This window comes from Cyprinodon tularosa, unplaced genomic scaffold (assembly GCF_016077235.1).
Source record: "Cyprinodon tularosa strain WSP-4 unplaced genomic scaffold, ASM1607723v1 ctg836, whole genome shotgun sequence".
Lineage (NCBI taxonomy): Eukaryota > Metazoa > Chordata > Actinopteri > Cyprinodontiformes > Cyprinodontidae > Cyprinodon > Cyprinodon tularosa.
The window spans coordinates 253,882-268,350 of NW_024039603.1; the positions used below are offsets into that span (position 1 = coordinate 253,882).

At 37.2% G+C, this 14,469-nt stretch overlaps 1 protein-coding gene across 1 annotated transcript; it reads left to right on the plus strand.

Moving 5' to 3' along the window:
• Window positions 1-486: 486 nt before the first annotated feature.
• Window positions 487-12,606, plus strand: LOC119774854 (rho guanine nucleotide exchange factor 33-like). The gene is made up of 3 exons (XM_038272561.1): window positions 487-745; window positions 3,383-3,426; window positions 11,975-12,606. The coding sequence occupies exons 1-3, from the start codon at window positions 694-696 to the stop codon at window positions 12,200-12,202; spliced, it is 324 nt and encodes a 107-aa protein (XP_038128489.1). The 5' UTR covers window positions 487-693; the 3' UTR covers window positions 12,203-12,606.
• Window positions 12,607-14,469: the final 1,863 nt, after the last annotated feature.

Here is a 14,469-nt window from a genome sequence, read left to right on the forward strand (position 1 = left end):
TGATTGCCACCTTTCACAGGTTAGAGTAAATAATCTAAACAGACAGAAGGATTAGATTAAACAAAACATGAAACAGTAATGTAAACTGCATAAGTGGTCAGCACCTCAGGATTTTTACAGCTGGAAAGATTTGTTGCAAACCCAGTTAAGTGTATGACTCCCCTCACTATCCTCTGCAGGGCCCTCTTACCACAGAGAGTTGTGCATATGTGCAATTGGAAGACTTTCCCTGTCAGCTCCACATATGCATGACAGACGGTCCATCAAGACATGCCCCTGACACTGCGGCTTGATTCAGCCTCCAATTGACACTTTACAAGACCACTACAATAGCTGGATTTTCATCCACCCTGCACAGCTGAGTAAATGATCCCCAATAACAACCGGTCACGCCTCCTTAAATCTAATGAAAAAGCAACCGTTTATGAGTGTATGAAGAACAAACGTCTCCCTCTCCCCTTCTGATCTTTTATCCTTTATCCATTCAGTCGGCTGAAGACAAGGAGCTGTTTGTACAAAACGGGAATCACAGGACTCACATGCTTTAGTAAGGAGAAACTGAGAGATTGCAGCAGATGATAGACTTCCTCAGAAGAAAGGAAAGGGGCTGAGGAGCACGGAGTAAGTTTTACTTGCTGGAGGAGGACTTCAGAGCTGTGTCAGGCAAGCCAGGCTGAAAAGGACTAACAAAACATGGAGAATGATGGATCACAGTCTGAGGAGAAGGTTGAGGACATGCCAGAAGGTAAACATTTATCTAAATCAACATTTAGAACCAATGTTGGTACCTAAAATTAAATCATACTTGAAATAATGGACTCCTTGGGCCACAAAATTTTTTAATTACTAAAAAAATAAAAGCTCCAACCTTTCTTTTGCCAGTCATTGGATTATGATGCTTATAGATAAAAGCAGTCAACATATGAAAGATCTGTACTATTCCAAAAACAGTAGCTATGCCAGATAGTTAAAGATCTTTTTGATTGGGAATCGCTCCATTTAGTGGGCAAAGAGAACACAAGATGTCTAATTTCAAATTAAAATCAAAACAGACAAAAAACGGTTGTATATCTCTTTATATAATTTCTTCCCATTAAAGGGGAATATGTAAGTTTAAAACTCTCTTTTGCTCTTGCAGATAAGAAGATGTGAGACAATGTTCCTCTTTATTCTGCTGTCTGAAACAAAACAAATTGATTATTCAAATGATCAATTTGTTAGAAAAACAAGACAATAAAACAAACCCGTATTCTTTTTAATCAGTCATTGTCAAACTTTATGTAAAAATAGTAGAATTTAATATTGGAGTAATCATAGATATATCCAAATATGGAAAAACGATAACCTGGTAATGTTCTTGTAACAAGATTTTAACTCTAGAAGAAAGGATTTTAGACGTAAGAAAGGATGCTAGCATAATATACAGCTGCCTAAAACACAGAATACTCCCAGCATTTATTAGCTTTTAGTTGTTATTGAATGCCTGTTTTAAACTTTACTTAAGGAATTCTATAAACATAATTTAAAAAATGTATTAGATTTATATTTAGAGGCTGTCACACCATTGTCTGCTGTAGTCTTATGTTGGATGAATTTACATGTATTTTGAAGGCTAAGGTTCTGGTATATTTAAGGTAGTCACAGTCTTCAGCTAAAACGATTGGTGTCTATACCAAGAGTTTGTAAAGAGTCTGAAGGGGTGTTTAAATTAACCACATATAACAGCTAGAATAGCTCACTCATTAAAATGAAGGCTATGGGTCTCAGAGGTTTTTGAATTATCTTTTATTGACTTGGAGGCAGATTAATCTATAGAGGATTCACCAATATGATTTGGATAAAGATGCACATAAAGTTTATGGTTGGGGTTAAAAAGGTATCTTGAATCAAAACACGATATGAAGAAACATCTTTTTTAAAATTCACACCATTTTTCCTGCTTCCTGGATTACCAATAAAAATAATTTTATTAGTTTGACATTCTTGGGCCATTTCAGGACAGTAGCCTGCTGCGACGTCTTGACGCCAGTTCTCCCCAACTGAAGTGAAACACACAACCCTAAGGAAATTCCACACGTTGCTTTCCGTCCGACAAAAACGCTTGATTGTTGAAAAGTCGACACGCTTCCTTTTGCTCGCTCAAAGCCACACAGTATGCTGTGCTAGCGGGGATAGTCAATTATGGATGATAATATATGTGACATGCGTATTTGAGTTGACCCTCTGCAGTTTTGACAGTAGCCTCAGACTGTGTTGTAACATTTTCAACAACAAAGAGCAGCACTGTGTTTGTGGAGAACCAGAAATCAATCCTACATAATTGGCATTTAAACATCAAAATCAAAAGTCACTTTGTACAGAAAAATGTGTGAACGTTTAGATTTAGTTAGAAGTCACAGTCTTTTTGTGCATATTCTAATGAATAAAAATAATTAAAACAGAAACACAGAAAAAAAATCTTTGGGAACATTTCATCTCTCAGGCGGATGTCTAAATACCTTTCTCATGACTGGGAAGGCAAATGATCTGGAATATTTCTCATGAACTAATAAGTCATTTTACCGCATGCAGACCATTAAAATCTACAATGTGTTGATCTGATTTAATAACCAATATATTCCTTGGGCTGTGGCTGACTGAGGCAAAACTTCAGGCACCAACAGATAAAAACATTTACATTAGTAGATTTAGAGATAAACATGATTTAGTTGTTCAAATTAGGTTCTTTTCAGATGTATCTGATTCTAATGTTATTTATTGTGTTATTTATTCTTTTATTCCATATAATTTTTTTAAAAGAATCATACCCTGTTATTTTACTTTTACAATCCTTCTGAAATTGACTTTAAATTCATGTTTAATCATTTAAAGCAAAAGAAAAGATTGTTTTTTATTGATTGCTTTATAAACAGCTGATTAATGTGCAGCATATTAATGAAATCAGGTGCATTTTTGATGCAGTCTAATGACTACATTTATGAAATTTGACGTTGCATAGTTTAATTTGAAAAAACCTACAGGGGAGGTTTAGCCCCCTTAGTATTCAATGAGAAATCGCCACTGCTTGTATGAATGAACAGTTATGTTTTTTTTCAATGCTTATGCTTTATGCTTAAAGCAGTTATTCAAGATTTTCGTTGGAAATTCTCCAACGAAGAATTCTGATTTCATGAGCAGGCATTCCATTTAAGTTTTCATTTCTCAACCCAAAAGTAGAAATTAAAACTTGAGTTCATGTTACTGACCCTGATCAAGTTTTAAAAGGCTGCTAAGATTCTAAATGTTTATTTCATAAAACCTGTGACTGCCTTTCATGCAGCTACATGCTGCATCTCCAGTTTTTATGACTGGGCTGTTTAATGAAATGATCTCTCTCTTCCAGATGCAGCAGAAGTGGTGGAGGCAGCTCCCGAGGAAAATTCTCAGGTAAATATGTGGAAAATATATCTGGGCGAAAAGTAAGAAGAAAAGCTAGATATTGAAATGAACAAATTACTGTATTTAATCTTTTTATGAAGTTAGGTCTTTTTAAAGAAACCTTTGTCAAATTTCTTCTTTTTACCACTGGTGACCTCTTAAAGCTACAAAACCTTTTATGCACATTAGAAGTGACCAGTTCATGCAAACCAAACATTTTAAGTCTCTGAAAATTAATAAGGGACGACTCCTGGCCTGCTACTACTGTCAGAAACTCTAAGAATATTTTTGGATTGATGAGCAGATTTCATTCAATACCAGGGTGTGAAACTAAGTGACAGAAAATTTGTGTTGTTTATTATCAAGGTTTTAGAAACCAACTTAAAGTAAAAAAAATTATCTATGCTGCTGTACCATAAAAGAATCACAAGATATAAAAAAATAACAAAGAAATCAACATGTTTGACTGAGCCACTGATAAAAATGAAATAATAAAAGCCTACAGTAAGTAGCTCTACAATGCAGTGAAAGGGAAAATGAAACATCCGCTTTTTTCTACCCATTGCTTTGAGTTTATTGGCACTCCTCCTCACCAGAGATAAATAATACACATCAAGGTATATGAATAATTCAGTGTAAACTCCTCGGGTCTGCCGCCTCCAGGTAGATCAGCTAAAAAATATCGATGTCAGCTCTCAGAAAGTAGAAGGAAGAAAAAAAAAGGCAAACAGGACAAATGTTATATTAAGCCTCCTGCCTGATGCCTTTCACATGACTAGGAAAATGAACAACACAGAGAGATAGAAAGATAGAAGGAAGAAAAGAAAGCTGCATGGCCCACGTAACGTTCCCATGAGCTGATTCAGTTATCCCCACCAAATAAATTTAATCAGTGATACATGAGAAAACTAAGAAATGAGAAGGAGAAGAGCAAGTGGATTCAAAGTTCATTGGATGAGTTGGAATTACTGCAGGAACCACTGGCTTTGAATAAAGGAAGGCTGTTGATACCTAAAGTCTGTTGTTAGACTGGAAAGACTGAATGAATGCAGATAGAATCTGAATGGACCTTGCACACAGTAGGGAAAATCCCCAGATATGTATTAAGAAAACACAGTTAGAGGGGTTCTGAATTAGAAAATAAAGAGTAGAAAATGAACAGATGGAAACACTGCATTACAGAAAAATAAAACGTTTTATAACTAGGTATTGTCACAGTTTTGCACTTTTTAGTTATGTTTAAGTTTTCTTTTTGAGTTTTTAATGATTTCATTTATTTTTTTTGTTGTTTTTTGGTTGTAATTTGTGTTTAATGTATTTCTTGTTTACCCTCTGTTGCCCTCTTGTGTCAGTCTCCTTTCGCCTAACTCCCTTCAAGATCCTTCTTTCCACACCTGCTACCAATTAATTAATTACTCCAGTCTGTTCTGTTTGCCATATACACCTTTTCAGTTACTGTTTGCTGGTTTCTCAGTGTTCCTTTGCGCTTAAAGGTGTTTTTCCCCTGATGTCTCCTGGTTCTTTTGGTTTTCTGTATTTTGTTTTGGGACTTTTTCTTCTGTTGTCCTTTGGATCTGCATTAAATCTTCATGCATCCAGCTCAGCTTCTATCTTTGCATTTGGATCCTCTAAAAAGCAAACAAACTGTGCAACCTGACAGGTATATACAAACTAATAAAAAAAAATTAAATTATTGAGAACACAGTGAACACATTTTGTTAGACAAGAAAATTAATAGAATTTACAAGACAAAACATTTTGAAAACCATCAAAGAATCCAAATCTTTTCAAAATGTCTGGAACAAATGGTGGTTCTTACATAAATGATGCCATGGGCGAGCCCTTCTTTTGGGCCCCCGACATTCCCCTGAAACGTTTTCACAAGGTGAAAGGGACATTAAGAACTTCATATGTTTTTTCAAATTATAGAGATACATTTTTCACCCATCTTTCTTGAAAATAGAGTTGGTTTCACAAAATAGTTGTGAAGAAGGTAAATAGTTACAGGGCTAAGTTCAGTCTCTGGAACAATATATATTATGGGGCACCTTAAATATAATGATCAAAATAAACAGCTGAATCATTTGATCATGGTCTCTTTTTTGACATATCCACAAGCTGGTGTCTTAAACAGGAGTATGTACACCTCTGAAAGCTGGGAAATTGTAATAACAATAAGAAAGCACTGGAAATGTTCCCTGTGGCGTTTGGACAAATAGGACTACAGTTAAAATATTTAACCCCTATATTTAAGAACGGAACAAATCAGTTGATTTCTGGCCTTTGGAACTTGAGATGGTATATTGCTGTCTAGTCTGCTTAAAAAACACAGAAATTGATCATTGATTCAACATTAATCAATGTACTTTTAAAAAGAAATCAACTTTAAAACATCAGCCTTGATTTACAGATGTGCTTTTGCATTGTAGGTAATCCTGGCACAAGCCTGAACTCCTCCCTCTAGTGATTGGTCTGATCTGTTTTAGACCAAAGTCTGAGTCATAAACATAGACCGTTTTTCACTATGTGTAGTGTGATGTCACTACTCGATGTGCTCCATCAGCTACTTTCTGAAAGTGCAATCAAATATACATACGGGTCGCCCTTGATTTCATTTTGTTAAAAACATCTAAGTTCAAATTTTCCCACTCCAAAAACAGTAAACGTCTAAGCTTTAACATGTTAAAGGTTAATAATGTATTTCCTGAGAAAATAAATGCCTTAAAATCCTTTCTGTTATATCGCCACTACGCTACTTCTGGGAGCTAACGTTTTCAGCTTTGGATTTAAACATAAATCCAGTCTGTTTTTAGTTTTATGTTTTCCTTTTGTGTTAACCTGATAGTACAGTATATTGTGCCTATTCTAATAAAAAAAAAAAAAAAAAAAAGATAAACATAGTCTAATCATATTTTGCCCGACTACTCTAAGCATGTACGATGATGTCAGACAAGCGGTTTAAAGAAGAAAATGTAAAAAGCATTACATTTTCTCAGAAAAGTCATGAAAAATGCTTTAAAGATTTGTATTAGCATTCTTTAGTGATTTAAGGATAAAAATAAGTACTTTTAGTACCATGATTTATGGCGACCTGGATGAATATCTGCTTACACATGCTCAAATGAGCCAATGGTATTGATTGTGCTTCCGGTACGGATCAGGTGATCACATTGCGTTTTGGTGTGCTTGTGAAACGTCGTCAGCCTTAGCCCTACTGCTGTTTTAATTCACAAGAACACAAGGCTGTGTCCGAATGTATAGGGCTCTATATAGTGGTTATGCCATTTAAAACAGGTGTTTGAACATCTAGTGGATAATGAAATAGTGGACTAGAAATTTCTCTCAATGCACATTGAAAAATAGTGATCATCCATTATGGCAAAGCATTATGGGATTTGCTGTCACAGTGGCCAGCTGTGGCTATCCAACAGGGGTGAAAAATAACAAAGGTGCGTGCAGGGAGGTGGAGTCACGTGACCAAAAGGGAGCAAAAAGTAGTGATCATCTGTCCTAACAGTCAGTAGACTGAGTTCACTATAACGCCCACTACAGTGGGTATGGAAAGTATTCAGACCTCTTTAAAATTTTCACTCTTTGTTTCATTGCAGTCATTTGCTAAAATCAATAAAGTTAATTTTATTTCTCATTAATGAACACTCAGCACCCCATTTTGACAGAAAAAAATAGAAATGCAGAAAGTTTTGCTAGCTGTCCAGCTGTGTTTAACTAAACTGATTGAACTTGATTAGAAAAGGCACACACCTGTCTATATAAGACCTTACAGCTCACAGTGCATGTCAGAGCAAATGAGAATCATGAGGTCGAAGGAACTATCCAAGGAGCTCAGAAACAGAATTTTGGCAAGGCACGGATCTGGCCAAGGTTACAAAATAATTTCTGCAGCACTCAATGTTCCTAAGAGCAGAGTGGTCTCTATAATCCTTAAATGGAAGAAGTTTGGGACAACCAGATCTCTTCATGGACCTGCCCGTCCAGCCAAACTGAACAATCGTGGGAGAAGAGCCTTGGTGACAAACAGAGATGGGAATTAACGAAGTACAAATACTTCGTTACTGTACTCAAGTAGATTTTTCTGATATTTTTACTTTACTTTACTACTTATTTTTATGGCGACTTTTTATTTCTACTCCTTACATTTTTACACAAATATCTGTACTTTCTACTCCTTACTAGGGTGGCCAGATGTCCGGCTTCAGGGCGGACAGTCCGGATTTTCATTGCACTGTCCGGCGTCCGGCGCTGCACCCAGCCGGACGTGTATTTGTCCTCCTTTACCCCCAGATTCCACATACTCCGTCAGCGCTCCGCCCCGCTCACGTACGTCGTGCAGAGTACTTGTCTGTCATGTAGCTGTTCCACATCCTCCGCTCGTCACCGCCCACGTACGTCTTCTCCGTCCTTCACCGTCAAAATACGGAGCTGAGCTATTTTTTGCTCCCCTCCGGTCCGTCCAGATCAAGACCTGCTATTGCAATCACACCAAACAGTAAAAAGAATGTAGAGAAGACCCGGTTTGTCAAATTAAATTATAGTAAAAACAGATCGGTAACTAGAAATTAGAGCATAGTTCGTATATATTCCCAAAAACTAAGAGCAATTAATTAAATAAGTTGATGCAGACTATTGGTGCTTCAACAGACCAGGAAGAGGTTGTGAGATTCTAGAGCGCATCTCACAACTTTAAAAGAAAATTCTTATTGCAGGAATGGATGAAGAGATGATGAGTTTGGAAGCAGAGAATAAACAGAGTTCATACAAACTATGTATGATCCTGTTATCCCTGTTACAAAAATCCACAACAGACAGAAAATATTTGGGCAGAAACTGAACATCTGCTGGATGATGATGGGGATTTTTTTAATATGTCAGATTAAATTAAGTGTTCACAGGTTTTATACAGGAATGAGGAACTCTAATTTAATGCTCTTTTAATGCTATTAGAAATAATTTTAATGCCATCAACAAGTATCATGTACACAAGTTATTAGTTTACATGAAATAAGGAGCTGTAAGCACAGTTCCATGACTCAAGTTTATATATATATACAGTATATATATCAGTGGCGGCTGGTGAAAACTATTTTTGGTGGGGCTGATATAGCCTAGTGTATGTCTCCAACTAATCCGGAATAAGAATTCAAATAAACAATTGGACAATACATACAATCTAACAGTAATGATTTAATTTACTATATAATAACAGTAACAGTGATGATTTGGGTCACTGTGACGGGGTTCTTTGGCCTCCAAGAATCCAGGCTCAGTCGGGTTACCGGTGTTGGTGATTTATTGAGCTCAAAAACTCAAAACAGGGTGCAAAAGAAACTAAACATGTACAAGATACTCTGGGCCTCAGCCTCCCTCCAGTTACCAGCAATGTAACAAAGAAACAGAAAACAAAAATTGCCGCTTTTCTTCCCACAGCCCTCATTAAATAGTTTAAGCCCCTCACCTCAGGCTCTCTTATTTCTGATTTCTTCTCATTAATCAGTTTTGTCCATATATTACCTCCACAAACAATTGATGTACAAAAACAAATAATTTTTACAACTTAATTCTTTTACACAGATTCATTGACTTATTCAATTACACCAAACTGGGTTTGAACCCAGCAAAGACGCAGCCAGACTGAAGATGACAAGTCCCCGTAGCATAAACACGTACACACCCACACCCCCCACACACACACACACACACACACACACACACACACACACACACACACACACACACACACACACACACACACACACACACACACACACACACACACACACACACACGGCTAACCCCACTGAAATATTAAGTGTGCACCCTCAATATGCCAGCAGGTAACCAGGAACAGCTTGTGTGTTTTAAGTTCATGGAGCTACTGGTCTCAGCGCGAGTGTATTGGTCCTCACAAGCACAGTATAACAGGAATGTGTGTGTGGCGCGCAAAGTTAGAGAGGTTGTTTTAAGCGACGAGGTGGATTCGTCACAGTCACAATAACCATGACATGAAATGTTCATATCCTACAACAGGGATGTTCTTCTGGCAAACGGGTAGATAAATAAGGATCTCACCGAATTTGGTGGAAGCTGCATCTCGTTCGTTACATTCGCCATCTTCCCTTTAATTGTCTGCACCTGCGCTTGGGTTCAGAAGCCTGTTAAAGCGCAGTATTTTCAGCGCCCCAAGACCATAAAGTTCTGAGACGCTGATTGGCCATTAAATTCACCTAGCAATAGTACATGATTGACAGATTCTCTGCAAATGTGGGGCTGTCTGATCACAGCCCCCAGAACAGAGACGGTAGGAGTCTGTCTGTGGAAATCCACAAATTAATGACAGTAGATAGGGAAATGTAGTTTATATAATTTGTTTTGCTTATAGGTACACAGTCTAGAGAGTAAAAGTGACATTTATGAGTTAATTTCTAAAAATATATTTTACGTTTCTCTCTTCTTATCAGGGAGGGTGGTGCCCCAGCGCCCCCTATGGGCCGGCCGCCACTGAGATATATATATATATATATATATATATATATATATATATATATATATATATATATATATATATATATATATATATATATATATATATATGGATAGATAGAGAACATGGTGAAATCATCTTTACTCTCAACAGGCTGCAGCCATGTCATGAATTCCTCTTTTCCAGCCACTTTTTGCAGTTTGCATCGTCCTATTCTCTAGCTCTTTCTCGAGCTTCTTTTCCAAACAACTGCTTTATGATCAATTGCAGCAGTTCTGCGCAAATTAATCGTGTTAAAAATGGTCACTTTTTAAACACCACAATGTATTAAATAAATACAAATGCTGGGAACCAATTCTTTTTTACATTTCTTTAATATTTTGTTCTATTCAGCTACACAAGCATCCTCTTTAAACTACTAAGAATTGTGCTATAAATGTGACTTTACCCGATTCTTATGTACACCTTAGTAATTTATTGATATGCCGCACAATGTCCTCCTTTTTGGTGCTATAGAAATGGCCACCCTACTCCTTACATTTTTAAAAATTGGCTCGTTACTTTAGTTTTGAATCATTTCAATGGAGTTACCGTTATTATTTTTCACGTCATCAATACCAAATTCAATCTAATTAGATGGGAATCTACGTTGCATTTGACGCACCACTACAAGATGAATCGACAGATTCGGCGGTATTCATTCGCGGGAAATCATTGCAGCTTGGTGGCAGTGGCGTTAGCATAGTAGCATGGACGACGAGATGATTGAAAATTAACACAACAGAGATCTAGTCCTATTGGCAGACATCCATTTAAAATGTAGGCAATGGCATGAAAAAAGTGGTTTCTACTTTTACTTTTATACTTTAAGTAAATTTACAATCCTGTACTTTGTTACTTTTACTTGAGTAAAGAAGTTTAATCAGTACTTCCACTTTTACCAGAGTATTTTTTAACACAAGTATCTGTACTTTTACTCAAGTACGGAAAGTGAGTACTTTTGCCATCTCTGATGACAAAGGTAAAGAAGAACCCAAAGATCACTGACTGAGCTCAACAGATGCAGTAGGGATATAGGAGAAAGTTCCTCAAAGTCAACTATCACTGCAGCGCTTCACCAGTCGGGGCTTTATGGCAGAGTGGCTCGCTGGAAGCCTCTTCTTAGTGCAAGACGAAAGCCCGCACAAAGTTTGCCAAAAAACACATGAAGGACTCCGACATTATGAGAAAGAAGATTTTCTGGTCTGATGAGACCATGATTGAACTTTTTGCCATTAATTTTAAGTGATATGTGTGGTGAAAACCAGGCACTGCTCATCACCTGCCCAATACAATCTCAACAGGTGGTGGCAGCATCATGCTATGGGTTGTTTTTCAGCTGCAGGGACAGGATGACTGGTTGCAATAGAAGGAAAGATGAATGTGGCCAAGTACAGAGATATCCTGGAAGAAAACCTCTTCCAGAGCTCTCAGGAGCTCAGACTGGGCCGAAGGTTCACTGTCCAACAAGACAATGACCCAAAGCACACAGCTAAAATAACAAAGGAGTGGCTAGGGAACAACTCTGTGACCATTCTTTACTGGTTCAGCCAGAGCCCTGACCTAAGCCCAATTGAAGTTCAGACTTTCAAAGTCATAATTATGAGTTACAATGTTTGAAAGTCGCATGTCTCATAATTATGACTGTGAAAGTTGAAATTATGACTTTGTATCTCATAATTATGACTTTTTATCTCATAATTATGAATTTGTATCTGATTATGAATTTGTAACTCATAATTATGATTTTCTATTTGGCATTTTTTTACTTTCATGTGGCGGAAATGGGTTTTCATTCTTGTAAATTCAATGATAATAAAAATTAATAAAAGAGGGAAAGAGGCACTTTTTCTGTATTATAGTTAAATTAACAGTACAGTTAATATTCCTAAAGTTTGTGAATATGAAAAATAAATAAATATAATTGATATTATTTCATTTATGAACTATTTCTTCTTGTTTTACTGTCACCTTTCCTCCAACCTGATCCTGGGAAGATATTTTGTTTTTCCTCCCCAGGTGACCCAGGTACAGGGCCTGCTGGTGGAGCTGCGCGAGGGGCTCCATGTGGCTCTGGCTGAGCTGGGCGAGCTCCGTCAGAGGGACCATGCTTTGGAAGAGAAGCTCCAAGCACATCAGACTGAAGTGGATGATAAGATAATGGGCCTCAAGAACTCACTCAACACATTTAAGGTGCTGGAGCGAGACAGAATTAAAAAGAAGCATGTGAAGAATCTATTTTTGTAGAAGCAGACAGGATTCTGTAATGTAATTTACAACAACTTAAAGGACATTTGTAGGAGCTGGAAATGAGTTCAATTTTTTAGAGTAAATTTGACTCCCTCAACAGATTAAATAAGCAGGTATGTGCATCAGAAACATCACTGATGCAACTTTTAATGTGTGAATATACCTATTAAAGTCCTTCTTTACAAAGCTTTGCCAAAGTATAGAAATCTGGAACTTTTTTATTTTTATTTTCTCCCTTCACAACAGCAACTTCAAAGCATTTTATCAGAACTGTGTGTTATTGAATTGATAGGGAAGAAAAAACTGTCAGCTTTTAAACATTCTTACCAATAGCAGCTGAAAACTTCTTCATAAATTCCTATTTTACTTCATTTTAGTCAACTCTGTGTAGCACCTGCCTTAGATCTAATAATGGCTCCAAGTGTTTGGGACTCCTCATGCTTTGCCCAACAAATATTTTTTCTGTTTTGTTTATTTTACCTGCAAAAAAGGCTTTATGAACACCAGTTTCCAACCCAATTCCTACTTCTATTTAGGTCTGGATCATTCTGACATATTAAGTTATTAATTCAAGACACTGCATTATAGTGCTGGTTAGAAGTTCAGTGTCATTCTTCTCCTATTAGGTGAACCTCTGCTCCAATCCTACATCTTTTACAGCCTCTTGCATGTTTCAATCCAAACCTCTCCAGTATGTGTTGACAGTCAGTCATTTCCATCAACTCCAAGCGGCCACTAACCCTTCCTACCTGAAGAACAGCATACCAAAAGGGATGTGCTGCCACCACCATGTTTCACCATAAAGATCATGTATTCAGAGTAACTTGCAGTTAGTTTTTCACAACATATACAGCAAATATTGAATACGGCACCATTTTTCTCAGTAAAGATATTTCTAGAGATGCTATTAAAATGACATTTTCACCAGATGTTGGTAACAATCCTTGCAATCCAAACATACAAAGAAATAAAACCGCAGATGTACAGAAATTATGTGTCATAAAATGGAATTGCACTGGGAAAAAGTATTGAACACGTGAAGAGGAGGTTCAAAAGAGCATAAACCAACAACAATAAGGTGCTCCTTGCAAGATTTCTGACAGAGGAGTGAAAATAATTACCACAAGTGTTGTCCAATAGCAAAGATCAGTTATGGAGAGCTTCATAAAGACCTGGAACAATTGTTTTTCAAAGAAAACAACAAGTAATGCACTAAATCACCATGGCCTGTATGCACACTCACCATGCAAGATTCAACTGCAGGAGAAAAAGCAGGTTGAAAAGTTTGATGCACAACATTTAGACAAGCCTTTGAAATACTGGGAGAATATAGTCCGGTCAGGTGAGACCAAAAGTGAATTCTTTGGATGCGATAAAACACATCATGTTTGGTGCATATCACCCCAAAAACACCATACCAACAGTGAAGTTTGGAGGTGGGATCATCATGGCGTTGGGCTGTTTTTCAGGAAGGGTGAATGGAAAAATGTACAGAGATATTATTGATAAGATCTGCTATCATCTACCAGGATGATGATGAATATAAAATGTGGGTGGACATTTTAGCAAGACAAGGACCCCAAACACAAAGCCATGGAAACTCTCAGTGTGTTTCAGAGGAAGAAAATAAAGCTGCTAGAATGGCCAAGCCAATCACCTGACTTAAACCCAATAGAAAATCTATGGAAATCTGGTGAAAATGTCACATCAATAGCGCCTCCAGAAATATATATTTTTGAAAAAAATAGTGGTGTTCAATACAATTCAAGTTTTTTGGATTTCTTTCTATAATCACTTCCTGGCAGATTTGTGGCATTTACAACAATATTTTCTCTCCCACATGAGCTCTAGATCTCTGCAGCTCCTCCAGACTTACCAAAGCTCTTGGCTGCTTTATAAATCATTCTTCTCCTGTCATCCTTTGTCTTCATGATGCAATTTGCTCACTAATGTTTTCCAGATACAACCTTACAATAAGGCTCACCTCAGATTGCAAATAAAAAGTTTACAGACAAGTTATTAGTTAGTTGTTAAACACTTTATAACTCATTGATAAGTGTCTTAATATGTATTGCACTTATAATGCCTGCTAAAAAGTCAGTTTTAATTAAAGCCACAAGTGGCATTGGGCGGCCCTCGCAGCTCGCACCGCCTGGTATGTTGCGATCGCGGGAACCAAGCGACCTCCACCTCCACGCTGCTTCCCAGCCTATGCTCCTGCTCTTCAGCCTATGCCTGCTGCTGCTTCTTCATCCTCCCCCTCC

Bases quoted from the DNA above. Each gene is read 5' to 3' on its own strand.
- LOC119774854 (XM_038272561.1), top strand. From the start codon at position 694: ATGGAGAATGATGGATCACAGTCTGAGGAGAAGGTTGAGGACATGCCA. The intron at 746-3,382 runs GTAAACATTTAT...TCTCTCTTCCAG, and splicing joins GGTTGAGGACATGCCAGAAG to ATGCAGCAGAAGTGGTGGAG. The intron at 3,427-11,974 runs GTAAATATGTGG...TTTCCTCCCCAG, and splicing joins CTCCCGAGGAAAATTCTCAG to GTGACCCAGGTACAGGGCCT.